We start from the raw sequence: 27,314 nt of genomic DNA on the forward strand, positions 1-27,314 counted from the left end.
TTGGCTATAACTAAGTCTATTAAAAATTGAAATAAGTGAATTGCAATGGAAAAACCTGCATAAACAAATAAGTTCTAGTAAAACAAATAAATTCGTGATATAAATCAAAAATCGTCAAATAAATTCGCAATATATAAATTCGTGAAAAAAAGCGCTTTCGACAAAATACTAAAATAGAGATCTATCGACAAAGACTTCTCACTTCTGCCTAGCTTATGCTATCTCTGGTTATTTCAGTTTCCGTTTTTAAAAGCGCTATATGTTGAGCCATCTCAGCTAGATTTGGCATGTGACATTTTTAGCGGCAATCATGGGTCGATTTTCTAGAGTTGCCATTCGGGGAGTTGTAATGAGGCTTTTTTTTGTTGCCGTGTAAGAGAAATATATATATATATATTTTGCATAGTATTTTGCAGGTCATCTAATAATTAGACCAAGAACCTGGCAACATAAGATCTCTCTCTTTCTTTCTGTTTCTTTTGTTATTTTTGATTGAAATCTACTCCTCGTGCGTAAGCATATGAAATAAAGAACTAAAGATCTGGAAAGGAAAAATAAAATTTTACAACAATAGATAAATAGTTAATATAAAAAGCAAAAAAAAAATGAAAAAATCTTGTAAAAGCACTTAAATTTGCAAAAACTTTCGAGCAATTTGTAATTTAGACAAAACTTCGTATTAAGTTCACTCATTTGTATTAAACTCAATATAACTCTGTTAATTTAAACTCCGTAATTGCATTTCAATGTGGTACAGATCGACCAAACAGGATATTTTTTTTCCTGATTGCTTAGTTGTACATTCTTCGTACACCTTGTACTTCTACTCTCCTTTGAAATTTTAAAGGTCTAAGTGTGATAGATTTTGTGCTGCAAAGCAAAATATAGCCTAAAACGAAAGAGTTGTAAAACATTTGCAAAAAAGCACGTACATTTTCAATAACTTACGAACAAATTGGAATTTTGAAGGGAAAAAAAACTATATTACGTTATAAACAAATATGGAGGCAGCACACCAAGTTTTAACTCCGAAGTTCTAAGAGCGGCCCGTATGGTGGTTTTTGCTACGAATTTAATCAATAATATTTCTCGAACTATGTCGAATGTTTAAATTTTTTTTATTCCATTGTACTCCTTGTACATCTTTCTACACACCTGTATAATTTCAGTGTGAAAAAAATATCCTTTTTTTTATTTTCATTTATCATTTGATAAAAATACTTGTTTCGAACAAAGGAATAATGTTTGGTTTTGTTTATTTACTGCCTTTTTAATTACTATTCATTTACTGTCTTTTCTTAAAACACTTCAGTACAATAACTGTTACATTTACCGAACACTAGACAAATATATTACCATTCGAAAAAAAATGCGTCCTCCTATTCCTCTAGAAATTGTTTCTTCTCTACAAACTTAGATATCACCTGTTGAGAAAAAGCATCCCATTGCTATTGCACTGCCATCTACTGGAATTATTTTCAACTAGTAATGAAGCTGGCTGGAATATACAAATTAAGTTAAAATTATAGAAAAATGTTAATTTTGCATAAACTAAAAAATTTAAATAAATTTAATTATCTTCCTTATATCATATACAGTCGGTCTTCTATTTAACGAACTTCCATTTTGAGAATTTCTCTATTTTGCGATTTTTTTTTCGATGAACCTAAGAACATTTTGGAAATTTCTTCGTAAAATAACTTCCAAATAGCGAAGTGAATTTTCTGCTTAACGAGTTTTCCTTTGAGATCCATTTTCCCAAAATCCGCATTTCATGGGTGAAATGACTTTGAATTGATTTTCGAAGCCACTTAACTTTTAAAGAAAGCAGTAATATCTCTTTCCCTTTTTGTTTGCATGTCAAACGAAAAACTCAGACAAAATTAACGGATTTTATAAGTAGCAATTAAACTTAAGAACACATGTGGTAATGTATGTTTAAAATTACTTTTGTAATAAATGCAGCTATTATTTAACACATAAATTTAGTTCTTTTTTTTGTTGAAAATGTATGTAGCACGATAGTGTAACACCGGATGATGTTTTGCTCTATTCTCGGTTTCCATGCAAATTTCTTTTATGGTTAAGATTTATAAAATAAATAGTAGATACTAGTTCACAAGATAAAGGTGTATCCATCGGTATTTTAATTATGTCTAGTGTTTATGAATTTAAAACCTGTTTTGTGTTGTTTGAGTATTTCAAAAGGGGATTTTCTATTTAACGAATTTTCCTTATAGCGAACTTATCGAGATTTAGCTACTTCGTTAAACAGAGGTTCGACTGCAAAGATATTTTTTTTTGTAAACAAGAACAAGCAGGAATTCCCGTTTCCCCGAACTCAAATTTCTCATTGTTCACTATTTTTTGAAAGAGTTTTAAAGAGATGTATGATGTTTTCCAGGGATCTACAAATTCATGTTGGGGGACAAAAGGTATGGATTAACTGTGAACTTGTTAGCAACTAAAGTGATGCCATCGCTAGTTCCCGTGGTCGTCAGCCCTGCACTCAAGCTGGATCAGGTATTTCTTTTCCTTGTCTTCAACATCGCATTATTCAAAAATGAGCACGATAAAAACCAATTTTAAATATGTATTAAATATAATAATATAATAAATTTTAAATATGTAATAAAAAAATTCAAAACTATTTATGTCCATAAGAAAACATTTACGAACCAAATACACTTTGAAGAAAGTTCTTAGAAATAGATTTAATTTTCGAAGCTGTATCAGTTAAATTATTTATTCGATATTTTGAATAAAATATGAAATAAATAGGCAATCACCTAATTTTCATCCTACATAAACCGTAAGCACCAAATAGGTAAAGGTCCCAGTAATGTTAGTTTAAAAATTATTGGGAGTAAAAATTAGTTCAGTCCGTTTTAAAGAGACGGCTCTGCTGTTATGAATGTTTCATGGTGACAGCTGGTTCGGTGATTTCAGGGAGGTTATACGTCTGTCAATGATATTCAGTTTATATCGCTTTGATTTTCATACAAAAACCCTGTCTTTTACTTTCTTGAGTATGTCAAGTTTTGTGGTAATGAAGCACCATTTGCGGGAATTTTTATGTCTCTGCTTTAATTGGAAGAAAAGAGCAGCGGAAGCGCGTCGAAATCTTGTAGAAGTTTATGGTGACAATGCTCCAACTGATAACTCATGCAGGGAAGGGTTTTGACACTTCAAGAATGGTGAATGAAGAATGGTGAATAGTGTTGTATACTATGAGCTGCTACAATCTGGTGATTCCATTACGGGCGATCGGTATAGACTACAATTGATTCGTTTGAGCCGTGCATTACGAGAAAAACGGCCGGAATACGAGCAAAGACGTTACAAAATTATTCTTCTGCCTAATAACGGTCAGCCAAATGGCACAAAAGTCGTAAAAAATTGTTTGGAAACGCTCAAGTGGGATATTTTACCGCACCCGCTATATTCACTGGATATTGCTCCTTCTGATTGCTGGTTATTCCGACGGATGCAGCACGATTTAACAAGTCACCTGTTCACTTCTTTCGCAGAAATCGAAAATTGACTCCTAACTTGGATCGCCTCAAAAGACGAGACATTTTTTCGAGATGGAATTCGAAAATTGCCTGAGAGGTGGGAAAAAGTAGTAGCCAGCGGTGAACAATACTTTGATTAATCTGTTCATTCATTTTATTCTGAAACAAATGCATTTTTGATCACACAAAAAAACGGACCGAACTAATTTGTATACCTATTTTAATATTCTTATTCTGTGGATTAATATGCATTTTTTAGTAAAAAAAGTAAATAACTTTTATAGATTTTGACGATTAAGATATTGAGTCTCCGTTCACATTCAAAGTTATTCTTAGTTTTTGCTCTATAGATCACTGAAAAAAAAAATTTTTTTTAAGACGATATATCAAATATCTCTCAAATTATACAATATATTCAAATATCTCTCAATTCTTTAATTAAAAGTCTTTTCAAATCAGATGATTTCAATCTTTACTTAAACAGATGAAACAAATATAATACACACTTTATGAAACTGACATTCTCTTACAGTAGATTAATCTGTAACCTGCATTTAACTCCTCTGTATTTTTTACAGAAACTTTTTTCATAGTCTAAAATTTAGCAAGCAGTTAAAAGAAAATTTAACAAATCACTCAAACTAATGGTTTTTTTTTTTCATTCAAAGTGTTTCGTAATCGTCGCTCTTGATATATATTTTATGAATTGTTTCAAAAATTAAATCAATAATTATACAAATTAGATGTCGCTAATCAATATTTAAAGGAGGAGAAAACATGAATGCTAATCACAACTTAGAAAGGCAGGGTGGGCATCAAAGCCTGTTTGATTGGAACAGAAAGCAGTTCAAAAACAATTAGAAGATTAGAAACGCTTCCACATTTTATCAGGTGATGAAACGGGATTAACCTATATTCCTTACTAGAAATTCCACAGATTTTACTAGCGTTTTTCTTACTAGTGGCAGTGGCCCTATAACACCTGATTTTTACACCATCTTAAAGTAATCTAATCATACTATAACCTTAAAACAATAATAATATAAAAAGTTTCTTAAACTTTTGCTTTGATTCCATTAAACCATCATAGATTGGAATAAAAAAGTGCTGCTTTACAAAAATTTAGTTTTTTTCAAAGCGGGTATAGAAAAACACCGATGCTGTTCTGTTCGATATTGTTTTTGATGAGTAAAATATTAATTTTCTAAATCTACGCCATCACTAAGGAGTTCCATATTAATTATTCAAATACCCACATTTTAGGAAGAAGCGAAATTTCGTTGTCGTGCAGTAATCACGTTCCGCAGTCATGAAATATTGAACGAATCAAGAGAAAGGAAATGCTATGAAACCTCCAACAAAGTAAACCTTTCGGTTCAACAGGGTGAGGAAGATGAGGCTTAAGCGGCCTCTTAGAGACACGCACACAAGCGTGAGTGGCGATATATCAGGATTAGGATGAAGTTCGTTAGAAACTTGTCCTTACACGTTGACATTCCTTTACGTATTTCCAACATTTATATTACAATTTAATACAAAACAAAAAATAAAAGATCCCAATAGCATTTTTAAAGTTGAAGACAGAGAGGAACTAAGTGCTACAGCACTTAGTTCTCGCACTCCTAGTCACAGAGTTATATCATTTTATACCACATCGGCACAGTATTAGTATGTTTTTTTAAACAAGTATTTATTTTCAGTTTATAAATTATCGAAGTAATATTTATAAAACTTAGTGTTCATTTTATTTTGTTTACTTATCTTCACAAACATATTTCTAGTTTTACAAAATGTGTACTGTAATCCCCGCCTTTAGCACAAATATTTTAGAATATTTTGTCAAAAATAATAATAAATTTGTACACCTTGGGGGCACTGTCACTAACTAAAGAAGCACCATTTATATATGTATATGACAATGAAAGCAAAAAGGATAAAAAGAAAAAAAAGAGGAAAACGAAGAAAATTAAGATCATTAGTAAGTTTTATTTGCTGCACACAAGTTGCAAGTATATAGAACTCATAAAATAAGTTAAAAATATAGAGAAAACATGGAAGAAATTAAAGAAATGGAAAGATTGATGAAAAGGAAAGAAGGAAAATAACTATTAAAATAAAATATTTTTTTAAAAAAATATTTCATTTTAAATATATAAATAATATAGAAGTATGTTATATTATTTATTTTAAATTACATATATATATTTGTTTTGTGTTTAGTTTACAGCCTTAATGGAGTTGCTGAGGGACATGTTGGAACATGTGGCCAGAAGTCAGAGGAACAAACTAAAACTAGAGAAACTCTCCATACCTTCTTCAGAAATGTAAGTTCTTATTCCTAAAATACAAATTGCTGATTCAAATTGGAACAGAGTATTTCCCCCATTTAAAACTTATGCTCTCTGTAAGAAATATTTGCTGGTACGACAAGCACCAACTTCTTAAAATGTTTGCGTGCCCTGACTAGTCTTATTAAATACATGCTAGAATGAAAATTTTTACATCGCCGAACATTTTTGTTCGATTGCATATTAATGAAAATTTGTGAATGTATCTATTTTTCATCGGTTCTATTATAAAACGTAACAAAAAAATTTATATCTTCATCAACTCTGGTATTTGAAGTATAAATCAAAGGTTTTATAATTTAGTAAGAAGTGGGATATGTTATAAAAATATAGGAATAAACATTTATAGAATAATTGTAGATTATTATAATTGGCAAAAAAGGTAATATTATCAGAAGGATTGCATGATGATTTCGAACCATGCTTCTAAATTTTATATGAATTATTTTCTATAGTTATAAAATCTATTTCTCTAGGTATATATTATATAATTATAAAATCTACTTCTATAGCTATAAATCTATTTCTATAGTAATAAAATCTGTTTCTATAGCTATAAAATCTACTACTATAGCTATAAAATCTACTTCTATAGTAGCTATAAATTCTATCCTTTTTCATCCTTAACTTTGCTCTAAAAATCTCTTGGCAGGGATAAGAAAATAAAAAGATCAACAGTTCAAGTGCCTTAAAGTCGAATGAAACTTTAAATTTTAAGTTGTGCAAACTATATTTGCTGAAATGAATCGTCAGGACTTATTGCTTAAATTAAAATCGTTTGTAAAATATCATCGATTCGAAGAGATTTTTTCCACCTAGATGAAATCCATAAACAGTGTTTTAGAAGGGTTTTTTTCAAAAAATAATAAATAAATAAATCCACAGTTAATAGTTTAAGTACCTGGCAAAACTATATATTTAAATTATATATACCTTCGTGCCGCAGTAAAGAATTATTTAAGTTTTAGAGCGGGTAAAAGAACTTAAATATTTTGACCAATTCTTTTATATTTAATGCTTAATTATTTTTGTCTTGCTTTTAAAAAACAAAATTATCATTATTGCATTTAGGCTTATAGTGTACTATCATTACTTATATATTTATTAGTAGTTATTCTGATGTTTCATGCATCTTCTTTTTAGAGTATATTTCTTAGAATATATTTTTCCAACTCCTTAGAACATATTTATCTCTGAACTTGTTATCTCGAAAACTAGCTATCTCGAAATTTTTTAGCGTTCCCTCAACTTGGAGATATCGAGAGTATGCTATATTGATTTTTGGCGCGATTTTCGCTTTTCGCTGTTTGAAAATAGGCTGAACTTGAACAAACAGTCACGAATAAATGTTGCAAAATCATAGCAATTGTAAAATAGCATTCTGAAAACAGAGTTATTTCATGCGATGACAGAACCTTCTAAAAAAAAAGCCTTAAAACAAATTAATAATCTTTAGGCTGTCCACATTTTTTTCGAATTTAAGCAATTTAGTGTTGGAGTAAGTTTTTTAAAAAAAAAAAAACAATTACATCATAAACGCTTTTTCATTGTCACTACATTTTTGCATGTCTTCCGTGCGAAATTATGCGCAATTTTCATAGAGGACTCTAGCTAAGGAAAAAAATACTCCTGAATTGTCATTACAAACTCATAACAGTTATAAAAACTGTTATAAGTTTGTTATGGTTATTAACATGCTATTTCCGAATGAACTTAATTTCGAAAAATAGTTCCATAGTAACTGCAGTCTATCTTATTTTAAAACTACTTAGTACACGAGACCCGCAGTGGACTGATCGTTAAGACACGGCTCCCAATAGAACACCGAAGTCGAGCATCACTGGCTGCTGTCAATGATGCTTGACGACTCAGTGGTGACCACTTTGATCAGCCTACAAAAGGACCGAGGGTATGCGGCATCGGTCCTCGTTAAACTGTTCTACCGTTAAGTGCTCGACTTCTCGTGCAGGTTGTTTGGCTACTGAAGCAGAGGAGTCATCCCCTCTGCAGAGGTTTAAAATTGTGATTGCATGACTTCGGATCATCGTCATGGATGTTTCTCAGACCATTGCCGATAGCCCACTGTGCAGCTCTAGTACGATGTAAACAAACAATAACAACTAACAGGGGAAACTAGGGAAGTGTGACTCGCCAATTTTGAAATAAACTAGTGGGATGTATGCCTTATGAGGAATAATTTTAGGGGGGGGCAACATTCGTTTCGGCCCATAGAAGATCCTATGAGAGATAGAAAATAATTCAATATATAGAAAAATCGGTATTTTATTACTTCAATTCAGACTATTAGTTATTGCAATTATCTCATACTCCAATTAATATTGTGGTACTTACACGTACTATATAATGCATATTTTTTGTCAAAATTGATTTCGAAAATTTTATATATCAGTAGTTTTTCAGAAAAACCTGTTAGGTTAATTAAAAAAAAAAATTTGACATCAAATTTATTTAATTTTTTTATTCAAAAAATTTTCCAAATTAATTGAAGTATGTAATTGCAAATTAATTAATTAGTTAATTAATTCATTTGCTAACTAATTTATTAATTAGCAAATGAATTAGTTATCCAATTAATTACGAATTAATTGGAGTCTGAGACAATTACAATAACTAATAGTCTGCATTGAAGTAATAAAATACTGATTTTTCTATATATTGAATTATTTTTATTTCTCAAAGGACCTTCTATGGGCCGAAACGAATGTTGCCCCCCTAAAATTATTCCTCATAAGGCATACATCCCACGAGTTTATTTCAAAATTGGCGAGTCACACTTCCCTAATTTCCCTTGTTAGTACGCGAAAATACTTTCTTTTGAATTATTAATGATTCCATTCAAAGGTGAAAACAAGAAAGAATATACCCTTTATGTTCTAAATTATTTAGTTCATTCTCTCTACAGTCATACAGAAAGTTTTTTTTTAAACTTTCGATGAGAACGCAGTGCTATATTAATTTAAAAAATCCAAGCATCGCAAATATTTGGAAAGCAATTAAACTCGTGCAATATGTGATTAAAGCGATTAGAACTTCAGGACAAACAATTCGAAAACTATATAAAAAGTTTACTTAGAGTTGTTTATTTCAAATAGACGAAAGGTATTAACGAGATTGTTTATAATTGCAGGTTAATAACAAATAGCAGGGAAAAAATTCTTTTTTTTTGTAGCTGTCAATAAAACTATTTTTATTAATTCGTATTTGGTACAAAAATGTTTCATACGCAAACATATAACTTCAAAATGTATTTTTATTTTTTAATTTCTAATATATTTTATTATAAAAACTACAATACTAAGAGGGTTGTTAAAAAAGTAACATCGCGTAGCTAAAATATTAGACTTAATAAAATATTAATTAATTATTAAAATTTTGAAATTCTAAAACTAAAATATTTAAATTAATATATATATATATATATATGGAGAGAGAGGCCGGAATAGCCTGGTTGGTAGGGCGTTTGGCCCTACCAACATGTCCAAGAGGTCGTGAGTTCAATTCCCGCTTTCCGAAGACTGGTGAACGGTAAATTTGTCGGGGTCACAAAGTCCTCCAAGTTCCCCATAGCAAATCAATACCTCCGGGGATACTGGATTGAAGATTGATCATGGTCTGGTTCAGGTAAAAATTACGATCTGCGGATGGATGTTGCGTGAATGTACCTTCTCTGTGAAACGGGCTGATACATAAACTGCTGTTTGTAGAAAATGCAACACCATGAAAGAATCATCAGAATCAAATGAAATTTAATGCAGAAACGACTTGTACTGATACAAATAAATGATGAAATTTTCAAAACAAAAGAAACAAATTAAGCGTCCGAAATCAGTATTTGGTGCAGCCACCACGCGCTGCAATAAGTGCTGCTATACGACGTGGCATGGAGTCAAACAGATGTTGAATATCTGCTTGAGGAAGAGAATTCCATATCGCTTGTATGCGCAACCAAAGTTCGTCTTTGGAAACTGCAGGACGCGGATCACGAGTGAGACGCCGACCAACCATATCCCACACGTGCTCAATAGGCGACATATCCGGCGAATAAGCAGGCCAAGGAAGAAGTTGCATGCGTTGTGCTGAACAGAAGTCTCTAACAGTCCGCGCAACATGTGGGCGTGCATTATCCTGCTGAAAGATAGCTCCAGGGATGCCTTGAAGGAAAGGAACGACTTCGGGCTGTAGCACTTCACGGACGTATCTGTTGCTATTGAGATTACCCTCAATTCGTATCAAATTGGATCGTCCATGATACGAAATCGCACCCCAGACCATAACTCCGGGTGTTCGACCACTATGTCGTTCAATAATACACTCAGGAAGGCAGCGTTGACCGGCATAACGTCTAACACGAACACGGCCATCATGGGTCCACAAATTGAAGCGTGATTCATCTGAAAAGACAACTTGGTGCCAATCAGCTCGCCAGTCTCTGTGCTCAAGAGCCCACTGCCGACGCAGCCGTCGATGATCCGCCGTGAGGGGAATCCTGTATAATGGCACCCTTGCACGCAATCCACGGCGCAGCAGACGACGACGAATTGACGAAGCCGACAATTGTACACCTGTAGCAGTAGACCAATGTGCTGCCAGCTGCCTGGAGGAAGCTGTGCGATCATTCACCGCCATGCGGAGCAGGTGTCGATCATCGCGCTCTGACGTCACCTTCTGTCGTCCAGTGCCTGTTTTTCGAGTTGTTCGGTGCTCGTCGGTCCACTGCTTCCAAACTCGCATCACTGTGGAACTGTTCCGCTGCATACGAGCTGCTATTGCGCGATAGGAAAATCCTCCTTCTCGAAGGCCGATTATCCTCCCTCGTTCAAACTCCGTAAGTTGCTTGAATTTCTTATTCTTCCGTCGTGGAGGCATACTCAGGTCTCACTAAACGTTTGCCACTAACAAATAATCATAGACTATTTTCAACGTCCCGCTACAGCACTTTATTTATACGCTTTCAGCATCAATTCAGAGGGCGCTGCGCGCGCCACGCACGCGCGATGGCTCTGAAACTTTATTAATTTGCATAATATCCTATATCCATTATTAAAATAATATTTCATTTGATTCTGATGATTCCTTCATGGTGTTGCATTTTCTACAAACAGCAGTTTATGTCTGTAGCACAAGCGAATTCTTGGTCACAGATGGCACCACTGGCACCCTTCTTACCTTATGGTATACGACAAAAACAATACACTCATATACAGCGCCCGCGCAAAGCATTCGCCACCTCGCCAAGTGTGACAAAATCGCAAATTTTGCGAATAAAATTGTGTTTTGGAGAATAATATTTTCCACTGGAAAGAAAAGTATATATTAAACTCGATACTCAAAATGACGCCAAAATGAACTCTTCTAAACAAGTCAGTATTTTTTATTCGAGTAATAGTAAGAAAATATGCACCATGTTTCTTTTTTCTTTCACTGTTGAGTAAAATCTCAATAATTATTTTTTTCTATAAAACCTTTTTTTGACTAGTATAATTAATACATTAAATAGAATATGTTGTTGATGCCGACATCATCGGTTTTCATTTATCCCTTAATTGATTACTTAGAGCGCATTTTCAATCGATCGATTCAGATAAACTTGTGTCACTTTTCGTGTTGAGTTTCCATCTCGTATATCTTAAAAGAGGATGATTCTTTTCCTGAATTTAACTTTTAACTCTGTTTCTGGAAGCTCTCTGGCCAAGAAAAATAAAAAAAAGTCATAGTTTAAGTGCCTTACACTTGAAGCAATCCGATGATTTTAAACCATAATAACCGTATAAAGTAGTTGAAGTTAACTTCAAAAAAAAATTCAGTTCTTGCGACCACTGAGTTAGTAGAATGAAAATTGTTTATGGATTGGACATTATAATAGTCAATCTAAGGAAATAATTGAAAAAAATTTTAAGAAAAGTTCAGGGATCAGCAACCTGCGGCTCTTTTGATGTAAAGTTGTGGCTCTCCAGTTCCATACAAAAAAATTTATAATTTACAATCAAAATCTTTAAAAAATATGAAAATATATTTTTAAGTATCTAATTTCGGAATAGCTTCTATTTTCATAATCGTTCATTACAAACCTATAATTTAAATTTGAACTATTGTTTTGTTCTTAGAGCAACTATTAAATACCTTATTCTTTTGCGTTTTGAAACCAAAAACGATGGTTATTTGAGGCCCACCCTGTTCATCAATGTTTATATTGTTCAAACAAAAGTATTTACGGAAAAGTACTGATATAAAATACTGTTCGTTACCCTTTTACATTTATGCAAAATATTTTTGCAAATGTTTTTTTTTTGCGTATTTATTAAGGGAAATTAATAATAGTGCAACAGAGTTAAATGGTTTTCAGAAATTGTGATAGTTATATTGCTGCTTAAAGAAATTTTTTAATTATGTTCTTTATATTACATTTAATACTTTACCTTTTTTTGTACTTCCCATATTACAATTATAACGGCCGATATTCTTCATATTATGATCCTTTTCCTTTTTTTAATTTATATTCCTCATATCATAATTATTACTACCTATTTATATTTTTTTAATGTGTGTCTTTCAGGCTACCTGTGCAATATTCTATGGAATCAGCAACAGGCTATCCTCACAGACCACCCCTGTTGCGGTTACAATCAAGAAGAACGTCAGTCAGTATGGACGATGTAGTTAGAAGAACAAATTCAGGTATGGACACACAATTATACCTCTAGTCGAACAAATTATACCTCGTATAAAATTTGAATCCACGCTGTCTGATGAAAGGAAAACCCGTTACTCGGAGAAAAAAAACTTACAAACTTTTCTTTGTGAACAGATTTTTAGAAGACAGACTTTTGTTCTTTAGACGCTTATCTTATTATTTTTCTCTTTATTTTTATTTTGTGTCCCTTAATTAGTTTGTATTTTTTAAATTTTCAAGAATATTTTTTCAGGCAACCATGCACAACGAAGTACATGCAATCGTTTCGTTCCTCTACAGATGGTAGCATTACATTACTCCATTCATTCAACGGTTCACTTTAAGCAGATAGACAATTCCCGTCTGGGCCACCATGTGGATTAGTGCGGAAGTTGACGCCGGTCGGGATCAAACCAAACTTAGGGGTGTACTTCTTTTCGATGGTGGTTAGAACATCCAACTATGAGGTCCCTGGTTCAATCCCCTTCAGCGCCAAAAAAAAGCGTCTTCCACACTCCTCCACATTAGTTGATTCGATCCCCACCCGGGGCCAACCAACACCTCTCCCGCACGCCTCCTCCATGGTGACCCAGGCGTGATTTGTTTGTTGGATCAGAGTTAACTGTGGAACGAAATTAAATAGCCTAGTGCTGCCATCTGCTGAGCTGTGAGATAGTTACGTTCTTCTCTGTCTATAGTCACAAATGTGGCGAAATGCAGGAATGATGTTCGCAGGCACCGGTTGGAATCGAACCATAGACCTCTGAGTCCGTAATCGGATGCTTTAACCATCATAGAATGGGGTGTACACCCCAAAACAGAGAGAGTTAATAGGCTTTATATAGTGATCGCTGCACACTCTCCCTTCAGTGAAGGGCAGAGTCTAACTTGCTATTGGCCGTAAATAAAAAGTTTTCAACCTTTTTAAATTTCGATCCATAAAACTAATGTTTTTTCAAAAATTCTGATTCCTATAATCTTGTTTTCGTACTTTCAAACCCTATTTGCCAATGTAGTCAAAATTTCAATTGGGAATAAAATGAAAATCAATTTTATTCGAAAATTTTGGAAATATCTGTTGTTAGAGCAATCAGCCAGGCTCAAAGCTTTAATTACAGTTTGAATATTCTACTAGAGGAGAAAATAGACAAACTTTCGATAGACGATAAACTTTTTTGGAGATAAATTCTGCTCGTAGCAGTTTAGAAACTATTACAATTTGTATTGTCATCAAGCACCGAGTTCCAATTTAAAGGTGAGTGCTCTAGAAATACGGAAAATAGTTTGAATTTTTAATGAAGATAAATTCCTTTTGCTGATGATTAATTCTGCTCACGGTGGTCTGAAAATGATTTAAACTTGCATTGCCTCTCAACACATAGCTTCCAATAAAAATTCATCTTGATTCATCATAATCACCTAGGTTTAAGATTATTTTCACCTGTAGACTAGCTTTAATTTAAGGATTTTTTCACGCTTGAAAACCCTAAGACAACCTCGATTTAAGGTTTTTGTTTAGAAGATTGTTTTTCCGAAGTTTTGGATTAGGGTAATGTGCGTAGCAAATTGCCACAGATCTCGTTTTAAGGTTAGAAGGTTTATACGAAAACCGCATTAAAAACCTTTTAATGTAAACCTAAAAAGGTTTTGATGTGGTTTACGTATAAACCTTCTAACCTTGAAACGAAATCTGTGACAATCTGCTCTAATATACTCACATTATCCTAATCCGAACCTTGGAAAACCACTTCTATATAAAATCGAGGTTGTCTTAAGGTTTTCAAACGAGGAAAAATCCTTAATAAAGCTAGTCTTAAGGTGAGAATAATGTTAAATCTAGGTGGTAAATAAGGTTTCTTTTCGCAAAGTCTTGTATGCTCAGCTAAAATACACCTTGTCAGGAAATTTTAATGGACAATGCAATTTGATCCTATCGCTAGTGTGACGTCATCTAAAACGTCATTATGGATCTAAAAGATCATTTTACCAAAAAAACAATGCATTTAAAAAAAAAAAAAGCTTTAAAAATAGTTTTTAATCCTTTTAGGATGAAAGGTTTGAAACTGCAATATTTTTCCTTTATTTGAAAAAAGGTTTTTAGTACAAACATTTTCGTGTCAATAAAAAGAACATTCCGACCACAAGGTTGCAGTAAGGTTACATGCTTTTTGGGTATGAATTCGGGGATTTACTTTTCATTAACTTTGGCGAACAGCCATAGCATTTATTTTAAACGTAGCTGTTTACGCTATTTAAAGCACTCAGTGTAAACTTTTGGAGCTTTTACTGCTAATTTGTTTCTACAAAACCTAATTAAAAGCATCAAATTTCATAGTTTATTTTGTAGCATGATTTAACTCTGGTTAGACATTTCGCTCTCTTGTGAAAATGGCGCTTATGAATTTCTGCCACTAAAACAGAAATAAAATATAAATGCGCAACCACAATAAAGAGGCTTACTTGTTGACACAACTCTTGAGAGGAAAAATAATTACTCTAGCTCTAATGAGAGATTCCCCTTTTCCCCTAGAGAGGCTAGAACCTTTGCACTGAAAAGAGAGTAATTAACTCAGATAGATTTGGGAGGTTCGCCACAAATCCGCTCTCTTTTAAAAAGATGGCCGCTGCTGAAAAAGTTTAATTTGCAGTGCGTGCATGTCGATGTGCTCTTGTTCTGATGTTGTTGTTGGGTTTTTTTTTCATCATTATTATTTTGAAGATAATTATGTACGCTTCTGTTTCGATCTTATTTACTTTTAAAAAGGAAATATTTCATTACAATCAAGCTGAAAATTATTTCAATATTCAAGAAAAAAACTGATACATACTTGAAGATATTGATTATTTTCCACCATATTGGCAATAATTTATACTTTTAAACGTTTGTTTACAAATTTGAAAAAAAGAGCGCTTTCCATTTTTGCAGACCAATAAAAACAAAAAACCATCAAAACATAATTTTTAGTCAAAGGCGAAAGATTAATTCGATGAATTCCAATTAATCTGGGATATCATAAAATACTAGTGAAATTTGCATGAATGGATATTTCGATAATCCTGCAGAGCCGTGGTACGGCTCAGGGATTAAAACGTTCCATATAATTCCGCATCCGGCTTGCACTGACCACACTGCTGACGTGAAATATCTTCAGTGGTAGACGGATCATGCGTTAGAGTCCTCTTGCCGTCAGGCTAACCGTAGTAGGTTTTCGTGGTTTTCCTCCCCATGTAACGCAAATGTTGGTTTGTTCAATCAAAATGTCCTCCTCGAAAGCAAATTTCTCCCAATGCTTGATCGAGGAGTTCTCTTGTCTTCTGGATGGGGTTCAAAATTACAAGGCTACGGATTTGAACATTAGTAGTCGTAAATCCAAGAAAAATTGATCGACTGTTTAACGACGGTTATAAATAAAATACATAATTTTTTTTTATTATCATATCACGTGAAATATTAACTAGGTACAATTATAGTTCACCCTTACTAAATTTATGATGCAAATTAGTAGAATTATAAACTGAATGGTACCTGTCGACTTCAAAAACCGCATATACGAACAATAATCTTTATTTATTATCAGTATGGTTGAAGCAGAACATAGGCAAAGATTAGTCAATAAATAACAAAGCATAAATCATTGAGACAAAACTTGGTTATTCAGAAAATGAAGATGAGCCTGAAACGTAGTTGCTGGTGTGACAAGAAGAATTCGCGCTCTTTTCATTCCTTAGCCGTTAATATTTTTCATTCGAACCTTTTTATCAAAAAATTATATTCTCTAAAAATTTCGTTTTTTTTCTTCCTTCCTTTTTTTTTATATAAATATTCCGCTTTTTCTGAAACTTCAGTCGTTGAAATAAAATAATTATATTTATTTCCGATTTTCAATTCTTATTTTACGAGATTTCAATATCAAACGTCGATTTTCGTATTTACCTGATTCGAAAGTTGCTCATAGCAATTCTTATTCAGGCAATTTAAATATCGTAAATTTAGATTCTTATTTACGATATTTAAAAATCCAATATCGCGATTTGCATTCACGCGTTTTTAAACCCCTTTGTAGTGATTCGTATTCACGCGAGTTTAAATTCCTATGTCGTGATTCGTTTATGCGGTTGTAATAAATGCCAAATTTGTTTAAACACTTATCATACTTTACAACTAGATTTAGAATGACGTCTTCTTGCAAACTTACCGCCTGATCCGTTAAAAAGTCTGGTTTCTTAGAACAAGCGCCTTATCTGGGTGTCAGCGGAAAGTTGACGTAAAGCTGACGCCAACAAAATACTGGTTTGTTAGCTCAAGACCTGGTTTCTTAGAACTAGCGCCTTATCTGAGCGTCAGCGGAAAGTTGACGTAAAGCTGACTCCAAAAAAATACTTTTTTGTTAGCTCAGCTTGAGCAGTCGGTCCAACGCAGACAATATCTCTCATTACGCATGCGTTAATAACGTAAACAAATATTTATTTTGAATTTGTTTTGATTTTGTGATTGTCGACCAGTGTTTTAGAGAACAAATAATGACTTTGTCCAAGAAAAAACGCATTATAGCTGAGCTAAATGAAGAGTGCTATGTTTAATGAAGAAGCTATGTTTAATGTCGAAATCAAAATCTTGGCTGATTTCAATGTGCTGTTGGATGTTGTCCGCCATTGCTTCTGTGATTAACGTCACGTTGTAATCCAACTGCAGTAGAGTTGGACGGCAATTGTAGTTCAAGATGAGCGTTCGATTATGTATACTATCAAAGTCACAAATGGACCAATCAGAGGTTAGCGCTGATTTCCAGCTGACGGCGTCCTGTCCTAAGAAACCAGGCCTTTAACCAAGAGGTCACGGTCCTTTTCCCGTATTCGTCATCGTTGTAGTGATTGCCGCCAAAATGATGTTTGAAATATCGGACAAGATGAAGACACTCGGCGCAATGTCCGTCTGGGCTATTGGGAAGGGTGGTCCGAAATTCTGAGACCGGTGGTCTGAGACTGGGATCTGAGCTGCGGACAGAGTCATTGTCATAGAGTAGCAAATGTTCCTGTTTGCATGGCAAAAAATTTAGCTACTTCACAAATCTTCCAGTGAATGTATGCAACCCAGATAGCAAAATAAGGTTTATTTTGACTCAGCAAAAACCTTTCAATGTAAACCCAACAAGGTTTTTTTTTATGCGGTTTACGTGTAAACCTTCTAATCTTAAAACGAGATCTGTCACAATCAGCTCTATTCTATGCACATTACCCTAATCCAAAACCTTGTTAAACAATCTTCTATATAATAACCTTAAATCGAGGTTGTCTCAGGGTTTTCAAGCATGAAAAAAAAATCTTTTTTATAAAGCTAGTCTCGAGGTGAAAATAATCTTATATCTAGGTCATTATAAGGTTCCTTTTCACAAAGTCTTGTATGCTCAGCTAAAATCCACCTTGTCATGAAATTTTAATGGATGATGCAATTTGATCCTATCGCTAGTGTGACGTGAGCTAACACGTCATTTTGGACCTAAAAGATCATTTTACCAAAAAAACAATACTTTTTTTTTTTAAAAAAAAAAAGCTTTAAAAATAGTTTTTAATCATTTTAGGATGAAAGGTTTGAAACTGCACTATTTTTGCTTAACAATACTTTTTTTAAAAAAAGCTTTAAAACATAATTTTTAAATCCTTTTAGGATGAAAGGATTGAAATTGCAATATTTTTGCTTTATTTGAAAAAAAGGTTTTTAGTGCAAACATTTTCGTGACAGCAAAAGGAAAATTCCGACGCAAGGTTGTCGTAAGGTTACATGAAACGCATCGCTTACCTTATCACGTGCGTGGATGGCGATTGATTAAATTTGAACATTTTAAAGACACAAAACTGACGCACAGTTTACCTATACAGCTGCAACTGAGTACAGTGAGCTCAGTCCCAAGAAATGACTACGCAAGCACTCGTTGCGACGCACGCGTCACCTATTAGTGTAATTAGTGTACACAATAAAACGACTCTTAGTTGAAAAACAACCTCCGTAGTTCACTCCTATTAAATTCAAAGTATAAACTATTGGAATAAACGATTTGCATACATTTCTTTCTTAAAAATACTAAATTGAACAGTATAATTTTTATTTGCAGCACATTTGAAACAGAGCGTAAGTACAGATATAGTTCACTCATATCAAGATTATAGAGCTAGGTAATGGAATAATAAAATTTGTGTTCTTTTTTTTTTACTCGAAAAATAATAAAATGAGCATTTGTTTTCATTTATTAGCAACACAAGTAAAACAGACATCGTTTGACTCATAACAAATTAATAGTGCAAACTTTTCAAGTAGCATCTAGCGAATATATATCAATAGAACAAAATAACGATCTTGCCCATAATCTCAACTCTTAATCTGTATTTTGAGATTCCTTGTCAGAGTCTTTTAGAGTCTTAAAAACAGCTGGTTTAGATATCGGAAAATAATATTAAATTGAAGGAAAAAAACAAAAACAATATCAAAAATCAAGCTAATCATTTCCGAGGACGTCAGTACGCAAACACTGTTTTGTGTTTTTATTTTTTTAACTATTTTATTCAATTCCTTCTATTAGTTCATACTCTCCCAATATCTTGTTCACATTTTCAATCGGTAATAAATTACTTTTTATTCATCCATTCATATTCAAATACATTTTTTAAAACCTGTAGTGGATGTATTAACACTGTATTAACACTTGATGTTAATACAGTTTTTTTTTTTCAAATATTAATTTATTCATTAAATAGGGATGAGCGAAAAACGAAATGGAATTTTCTGATGGGTTAAGCGTTAGTCATTGTTTTAAATTTTACTATAATCTATTCAGGTTTCCCGTATTTTAAAAATAACATCAGTGATCATTTCTAGCTTATAGCTCTGTTTGAACTAAAAAAATAGTTTATTGCTCACATTTAAATATTTAATTATTTCAGTCCCGCGGTGGACTGATCGTTAAGACACGGTTCCCAGCAGATCACCGAAGTCAAGCATCACTGGCTACGGTCAGCGTGCGGGTGGTTGACCACTTGGATCAGCCTGCTTAGGCACAAAGTGTGTGCGGTATGGGTCCTTGTTAAACTGTTCTACCGTAAAGTGCTCGACTTCGCGTGCAGGTAATCGGGCTACCGAAGCGGGGGTGCCATCCCCTCTGCAGAGGATCAAAATTGTGATGGCATGTGTTCGGATCATCCTCAGGGATGTTTCCCAGACCGTCGTCAATAGCCCATTGTGCAACTCTAGTGTGACGTAAATGAACAACAACAACAACATTTAATTATTTTATAGTCACTGTGTCAGATAAATTCATTAAAGAAAATGGCATGGTAGTACGTTTGCTCCACGTCACCAAATTTATACTTTTATAGATGTCTGATACAACGCGCCTTTTTTTTCAATTCCTACTATTAGTTCACCCTCTCCCTATATCTTGTTCAATTTTCAATCTTTGATTAAATACTTTTTATTCATCCACTCAAATTCAAATACATTTTTTGAAAATTTGTTGTAGATGACACTAGATGGTAATACAGTTTTTTTTTCAAATATTAATTACATTTAATGAATTAATTTTATTTTTATATGGGAGAAAAGAATTAAAACTATTTAATAAAAAGCAACTAAAATCAAAAAAATTTCCTTGTTGACCTAAATAGAAATTGACTTTTAAAACAAATTTTATGTTGCTTGTTTCGAATGAAACTGGAGAGCATTCACTTTTGTTAAGGAAGTTTTTGTATAAAAAGTTCCTTTTGTTTTAACTTCAGACTCCTTCATGCCATTCTCACCATTTATTTTCTTCCAGCATCCTCGTCTCCAGACTCGAACTTGCTGTCGGTGCAGGGCAATCTTCCTGGCAGACGTCATTCAGACAACACCATCCAGCCTCCCCGGATCCTGGTGGCCCCAGCCAGTCCGGACGGTAACATGAAGAGGGGGGCCAGCGCTGGAATGTTGCCCATCAGAAGACACTCTGGAGGTCAAGACAATCGGTTCAACAACTGGTCTCCAAGAGTGGTACGCATCCATATTATATAAAACGCTAATACGTACGTATGTATCAATAAAACCGATGATATTTCTTTTCTCGCGCTGGCAACAGTTTTCATTTTTAATTGATTGGATTCGGCGCGCAAGAGAACGTAGTGAGCATCATATGGCTAATCCATGTTATATAAAACGCTAATACGTTTTAATTGATAGGCTTCGGCGCGCAAGAGTACGTAGTGAGCATCATATGTCTAATCGGGTGAATTCTCACCGAATTATCAAAAAAATTCTCACAAAATTATCGTCATCGAAGCCGATGCTTTACATCCGGCTTTCAGTACTATTTCATATTGTTTTACAACACATGGTTTTAGCCCTCTGGTGAAAAAGACTTAAAGTCAAAACTTACAACAGTTACTTTTCTCAACAACTGAAATTTAGAATAGTGCGATTAAGAAAAATATGCGAACTGTTTGCAATTTCAAATTAATATTGAAATGTACAGGTTTAGAATTTTCTACAGTGAAAAGTTTTCGGAACTTCAGTGTTCAAAAAAGTATACAAAAGCTAGACGTTAAGAACGTATCCAATGAGCGAGTAAAGCGAGCATCGGATTGCGAAGCAATCCGAAATGAACTGCGAAAGCAGTTCCGGAGGTTGGCGAGCGCCAGCGAGCAAGGGGCGAAGCCTCCTAGTCCTATGAATATCTATTCGTTATTGAAATTTATGAAGAAAAAAAAATTATAATTAAATTTAAATAGAAAACATGGTGAGTAGCGCTTTTAAAAAGTGCTTATAGGTGCTTATTTTTGATTTTCGTTTTTTAAAAGCCCTTAAAGGTGCTTATTTATGGGGTGTTTTGAAAGAGTGCTTAATGTTCCCTTTTCGAAGATGAGATTTTTTTTTCCTTACCATGTCGATTTTCGCAACGTATTATGCAAAAACGTGCTTTTCACACTGTTCTATTCAACGTTTTCACAATTCAATCAACCACAATCTATTTCAGCGTACCGTCAGTCCATAGCGTATGAAAGCGCCAATCATTTTACATGTTTGATGAAATACTTGGGAGTCCGCATGTGCGTCAACTGAGCTGGGTACGGTGAGATTCTTGCACTCTCATGTGCAACTCTGCTACATTTTGCAACTTATTCTCAATTTCAGGTTTCATTTTCCAACCTCCGAAATCGAACCGAAAATTCTCTCGATCTTTTTATAATGGCTAATTTAATCGGGAAAAAGAGTTCTTTGTCGGAAACTAGTTATTTTATAAAAATCGCGTAAAGTCTGTGAAAATTATTTTATATTTTGCTAACGTATATTGTGCATAAAGATATTTTTTGAGTGCTTAAAAAGTACTTAAAAGGTGCTTATTTTTTGTTGAAAGATTTGGCTACGCACTCTTGAAAAGTAACATGAATGTAATGCAGGACTTCATTAAGGGACATTCTGCATGCATTCACATAGGGGTTTTTTTTCGTTAATAACTGTTTAACAAGACAAATAACACTTGTGTTTTGTTAAGCAGTTAAGGCCTGTTTGCACGGTCCAAGTTCTTGAATCCGAGAAATTGGAGGGATTTCTCTCTCCAAGAAATTGGATGATTCGTCGACGCTATCCAAGTTCTGGAATGCCACTGATTTTTCGGAAGAAAAATTTGCGCATGCGCATTGTTCATATTCAACATATTGAAATCACACTTAATGAATTTAAAATTACTTATTGAATTCAAATAAAATCAAAATACCTCAAATAGACCCTAACAGATTAATTTATTAGGACTAAAATATATGGAAATAGACAACAAAATGACATAATCTGATGGCTTTCTTGTTGACGTCACGAAATTTAAGAAGCTGATTGGTTTAGGGAAAAAAAACTTGGATGAAAAGTAGAACATGCTCCACCATCTTCCAAGGACTTGAACCAAGTACTTGGATGATCGTTTACGCGATCCAAGCTCAAAGTAAAACAAGTTTCCATCAATTTCAATCAATCTTCGTCCGAGAACTTGGATCGTATCAACAGGTTTTTAGGGACACGAATAACAGTTTTGTTAAACAGTTCTGCACACAAAAGCTCCCATCTGATTGCCTGCAGGATGTCCTCTGATGAAGTATTACATTCATGATGGAAAATGTTTGTTTTAATCCCAGTTACTTTTCCACTTCAATTTAATTATAATTCTCTAATGTTTCATAAATTTATTTGAAGACAAATTTTGAGCTGCTTTAGCGTTTTTCAAATTTGACTTTGGATTTGTTTTATTGTTTTTCCGTTACGCCTTCCAATATTTTACCAGATTGTTTTATCTAAGAATATAATTGATCCTGTGGGGCGCATATTATCGACTACGTCAACCTTCATCTATGGAAAGGTACCTCGCTGATAGAATCGAGTTAACATGTCTTATATACTAGTGAATTGGAACTGTATTTTTGCAATGATAAGCACACTGCAGTACTCCCTCACCAGAATTATATTTGTGACAGAATTCGATTAATGGATACCACTAGTTGATTCATTGCTGTTTTGTGAGGAGCCGGGAGAGCTGTATTAATATCACCGGACTTTTTAAATGCTGATCATGAGAGCTGTATTAAGCTCATTCTCTTAGTCGCTCCTGTATTGCCATTAGCAATCGAGTGCACACAGGCCAACGTTGCGTGTGATCTTGACTGAGTAGCATCGTCGCTAGGAGGTGGATAATGTCACAGTCACAAGTAGCAAGTCAGCTGTTCAATGGGGAATCCATCGAAGTAGGCGTGTTCAAATCGAAGTGGGCGTGTTCACATCACGTCCAAAAGTCACCGATGTTGGAAGAGGTTTTATCGATAATGTCAACCTTCATCTATGAAAAGGTACCCCGGCATTGAATCGAGTTAACATGTCTTATATAACAGTGAATTGGAATTGCATTTTTGTAATGGTAGACATACTACACATTCGTGATTTAAATTAGAGTTAACATCAAAAAAAAAGTGTACTACATAGGCTTACCCTAACTTTATTACCATCTTTCATGATCTATTACAAACTTTTCTGGTGAGAAATCTAGTGTTGGAAATATCTTGCCTGTTATATGCAAATATTTAAGAATGTTTCTTTTTAATTATATTTCACCTGTTACTTATAGGTCACTCCGAACTTCAATATTGAATTTTCAACGCCATCTAGACCAGGAATGAGACGTTATTCTGCTGCTGCAGTGTGTGCTACAGACCTGCAACGGAATGCAGCACAAGTACCAGGTGCAAATCCCAATCAGGCATCCAGCCTCTTGCAACAAATAGGAACTGGAATGGTAATTGATAGCATTACACTACATATAATTAAATTTATTAATTAAATAATTAATATAATTAAATTCCAGTAAAATTAATTCTTCTCTGTTAAAGGCCAACAACACAAATCCATTCCAATTTTTTTAACAACAATGATATTTTTAATAATTAAATAATTTATCTATTTATTTGAAGTTTAAAAACAATTCAAAACACGCCATCTAAGTCCTCAACTACTCAATTTGTTAAATCCTTTTTATTTTATTTTAATAGAGTAAGAATTTAGAGAGTAAAAGAGTAGAGAGTTTTTATTTTAATAGAGTCAGAATTTAGAGCGTAAAAATGTAGAGAGTTTTTATTTTAATAGAATAAGAATTTGGAGAGTAAAAGAGTAGAGAGTTTTTATTTTAATAGAGTCAGAATTTAGAGCGTAAAAATGTAGATAGTTTTTATTTCAATAGAATAAGAATTTGAGAGTAAAGGAGTAAGAAGTTTTTATTTTAATAGAGTAAGAATTTAGAGAGTCAAAGAGTAGAGAGTTTTTATTTTAATAGAGTAAGAATTTAGAGATTAAAAGAGTCGAGAGTTTTTATTTTAATAGAGTAAGAATTTAGAAAGTAAAAGAGTCGAGAGTTTTTATCTTAATAGAGTAAGAATTTAGAGAGTAAAAGAGTAAAGAGTTTTTATTTTAATAGAGTAAGTAGTTAGAGAGTTAAAGTGTCGACAGTTTTTATTTTAATGTTGTGAGAATTTAGAGAGTAAAAGAGTAGAAAGTTTTTATTTTAATAGAGTAAGAATTTAGAGTAAAAGAGTCGAGAGTCTTTATTTTAATAGAGTAAGAATTTAGAGAGTAAAAGAGTAGAGAGTTTTTATTTTAATAGAGTAAGTAGTTAGAGAGTTAAAGAGTAGACAGTTTTTATTTTAATGGTTTGAGAATTTAGAGAGTAAAAGAGTAAAGAGTTTTTATTTTAATAGAGTAAGAATTTAGAGATTAAAAGAGTAGAGAGTTTTTATTTTAATAGAGTAAGAATTTAGAGAGTAAAAGAGTAGAGAGTTTTTATTTTAATAGAGTAAGAATTTAGACAGTAAAAGAATAGAGAGTTTTTATTTTAATAGTTGTAAATTTTAATAGAGTGGGGCATATCAATAAGTGTCTATGTTTCTTTTATTTTCAAATTTCCAAATGTTAAAATTATTTACATTATATGGAATGTAAAACGGATATTACACATTTTTGTTAACGAGTAACAAGTAGGATATTTCAGTATATATTCTAAAAACCAGATATTGTATTCTGAGTCTTCAATAAAATATTTTTACTGAACTTATATCATGAGTTACATATTTAAAGTTGTTAACTTTTTATATCTATTGAAATGTCATTCTAAAAAGTATTATTTTCTTTTTATTTAAACACTTTTAAGGAAATTAATTATGGACAGTTTTAAGTTGTTTGATAATTAAGAGTAAAAAATTAAAATTACTGTTTTGTGCATTTAAAACATTTTTAATTGTTAAAAACATGCACATTTTCAAAAGAAATCAGCTCTTTTTTTCTTTCAATTTCGCTCCATTGAAAAATATATAAATATGCTAGAATAATTGCCTACATTATCTAAAAACTAACATCAATAAGAAAAGTACCGTAAATTTTACTCAGAGAAACATTTTGGATTAAACAAACATTTATAAATAAAAAACTATTTTAATGTAATTTTTTCAACGCACTTTATTCAATTATTTATTTACAATACACTTTACCTAAAGACGCACTTCAATTTTAAAAAGTAAATATCTTCGTAATAATTGTCTTCAGAATCGTTCGATGAGTTTGTAGCGAAAGGATATTATTTTTCTAAAGTAATACGATGACCTTCTATACCTATGCAAGAAAAATTTTCGAAAATAGCTTGATAAAGTTGTAATTATGCAAGAACGAATTTTCGAAAATAGTTTGATGAACTTGTAATTACTAAAGATTAATTTTCGTAAATAGCTTGTTTAAGTTTTGAATATGCAAGATAAATCTTAAAAGAAATTCGATGCTCTGATCTTTCTGTAGCAATATGGTGAAATTGCAAATAGGAAGGACTAATTTTTAAAAGTAATGAATTTTATGCAGAAGAAATTTCGAAAATTATTTGATGAATAGTTTGAGATTAATTAAAATAAAATGTTCGTTTTCTCTATTGTAAAAGTTATGAATGTAGACAGGGGCCCGTCTTAGCCTAATAAAAACTTCTTTGGGGCCCCCCTCTGAAGTATATGGAGGTATTTAAAATTTTCACCTCATTATACAGATATAGATATTTCACCTCATATGAAGCTAGAAAATTGACTCGAATCTATAATAGCTATAAAGTCGCCTCCACCCTTTTAATGGTATCGTTCTGTCCACTATATTCATTTTCTGACAATTCTATATCCATTCATGCCGAATGCAGTTTTCTGATTGTTAACTTTGTCGTCTAGTTGCGAAAAATTCACATCCTTGCTGACATTAGGGCGAAATTCAGCTAAATTTTCGCAATGACGATGGCTCACTTAAGCCAATCAGAAGCCTGTATTTTTGTAAAATATCGCATTTTGCGATATGTGAAAATACAGGCTTTTGATTGGCCAAATTTGTCCATCGTAATTGCAAAAAATCTGCTGAATTCTGCACTAGAAAGCCGGGGATTTACGAAATATAGATTTATTGTGTTCATACAATAGATATTAATGAAGAAGCTAACATAAAACAGATGGATTTTACACTGTACTGATATTTTGTTTAAAAAAAAGTTCATCAAAGAAGGAGACCTAAAATAAATTTTTAATTCGATTTGGGGGCCGCTTCTGATGTGGGGCCCGGGGCAACTGCCCCGTATGCCCTTGCCTTTGTCAGGCTCTGAATGTAGATTAAACTAAATAATAAAAAAAAATAACTGTTTTAAAAAATGTCCCTATTTGTCACCATATCTGAAAGAAGTTCGTTCATGTATTTGAAAACCGTCATCACGAAATAGTGGATAGTTTTAATTTTTTGGATTCTATATAGACACGAAACTTGACTTAATTGAAAGTTGTGTTTAATCTGCCAGTCTAAAAGCACTTTATTTAGAGCTGTAAAGCAAACAAAGCTGTAGAGCTGTAGAGCTGTAAAGCATACAAAGGCAAAGTTATTTTTTTTTTAAAAAAATTAAAGTTAAGCAGCCTGGTAGACAGTTGCCGGAAGTCAGGGCTAAAGAGAATAGAAGAGCTGGTTCACTCCTTTGAAGTATCTCTTGCCGCGCCGATCCTCCGACGTCACTCTAGTGACGTCACTTTGGCGCAAAGCTCGCACTTTTACTTCAAGAACGGAGCGTTTGGCCTTACTAGCTCTAACTAATATTGGATCATTTCTTTTTGCGAGATATTCTAAGACATTTGTTATTTTCTATAATGACTTTCCTCAGTTTTTGCAGTGAATTTACAAGAATTTAAAACTATTATCGAAATGCCAGT

The 27,314-nt window shown here is 33.1% G+C and overlaps 1 protein-coding gene across 1 annotated transcript in view; it reads left to right on the plus strand.

Annotated features, from left to right (window-relative positions):
- The window catches only part of LOC107453616 (SCY1-like protein 2), a 466,439-nt gene that overhangs the window by 431,661 nt on the left and 7,464 nt on the right, over window positions 1-27,314 (plus strand). Inside the window, exons 12-16 of the mRNA XM_071180877.1 lie at window positions 2,405-2,523; window positions 5,736-5,839; window positions 12,438-12,559; window positions 20,360-20,571; window positions 23,681-23,848. Of these exons, the coding sequence (XP_071036978.1) occupies window positions 2,405-2,523; window positions 5,736-5,839; window positions 12,438-12,559; window positions 20,360-20,571; window positions 23,681-23,848 (725 nt within the window). The remainder of the gene's footprint in view (window positions 1-2,404; window positions 2,524-5,735; window positions 5,840-12,437; window positions 12,560-20,359; window positions 20,572-23,680; window positions 23,849-27,314) is intronic.

Source organism: Parasteatoda tepidariorum, chromosome 5, assembly GCF_043381705.1.
Source record: "Parasteatoda tepidariorum isolate YZ-2023 chromosome 5, CAS_Ptep_4.0, whole genome shotgun sequence".
NCBI classification, from domain to species: domain Eukaryota; kingdom Metazoa; phylum Arthropoda; class Arachnida; order Araneae; family Theridiidae; genus Parasteatoda; species Parasteatoda tepidariorum.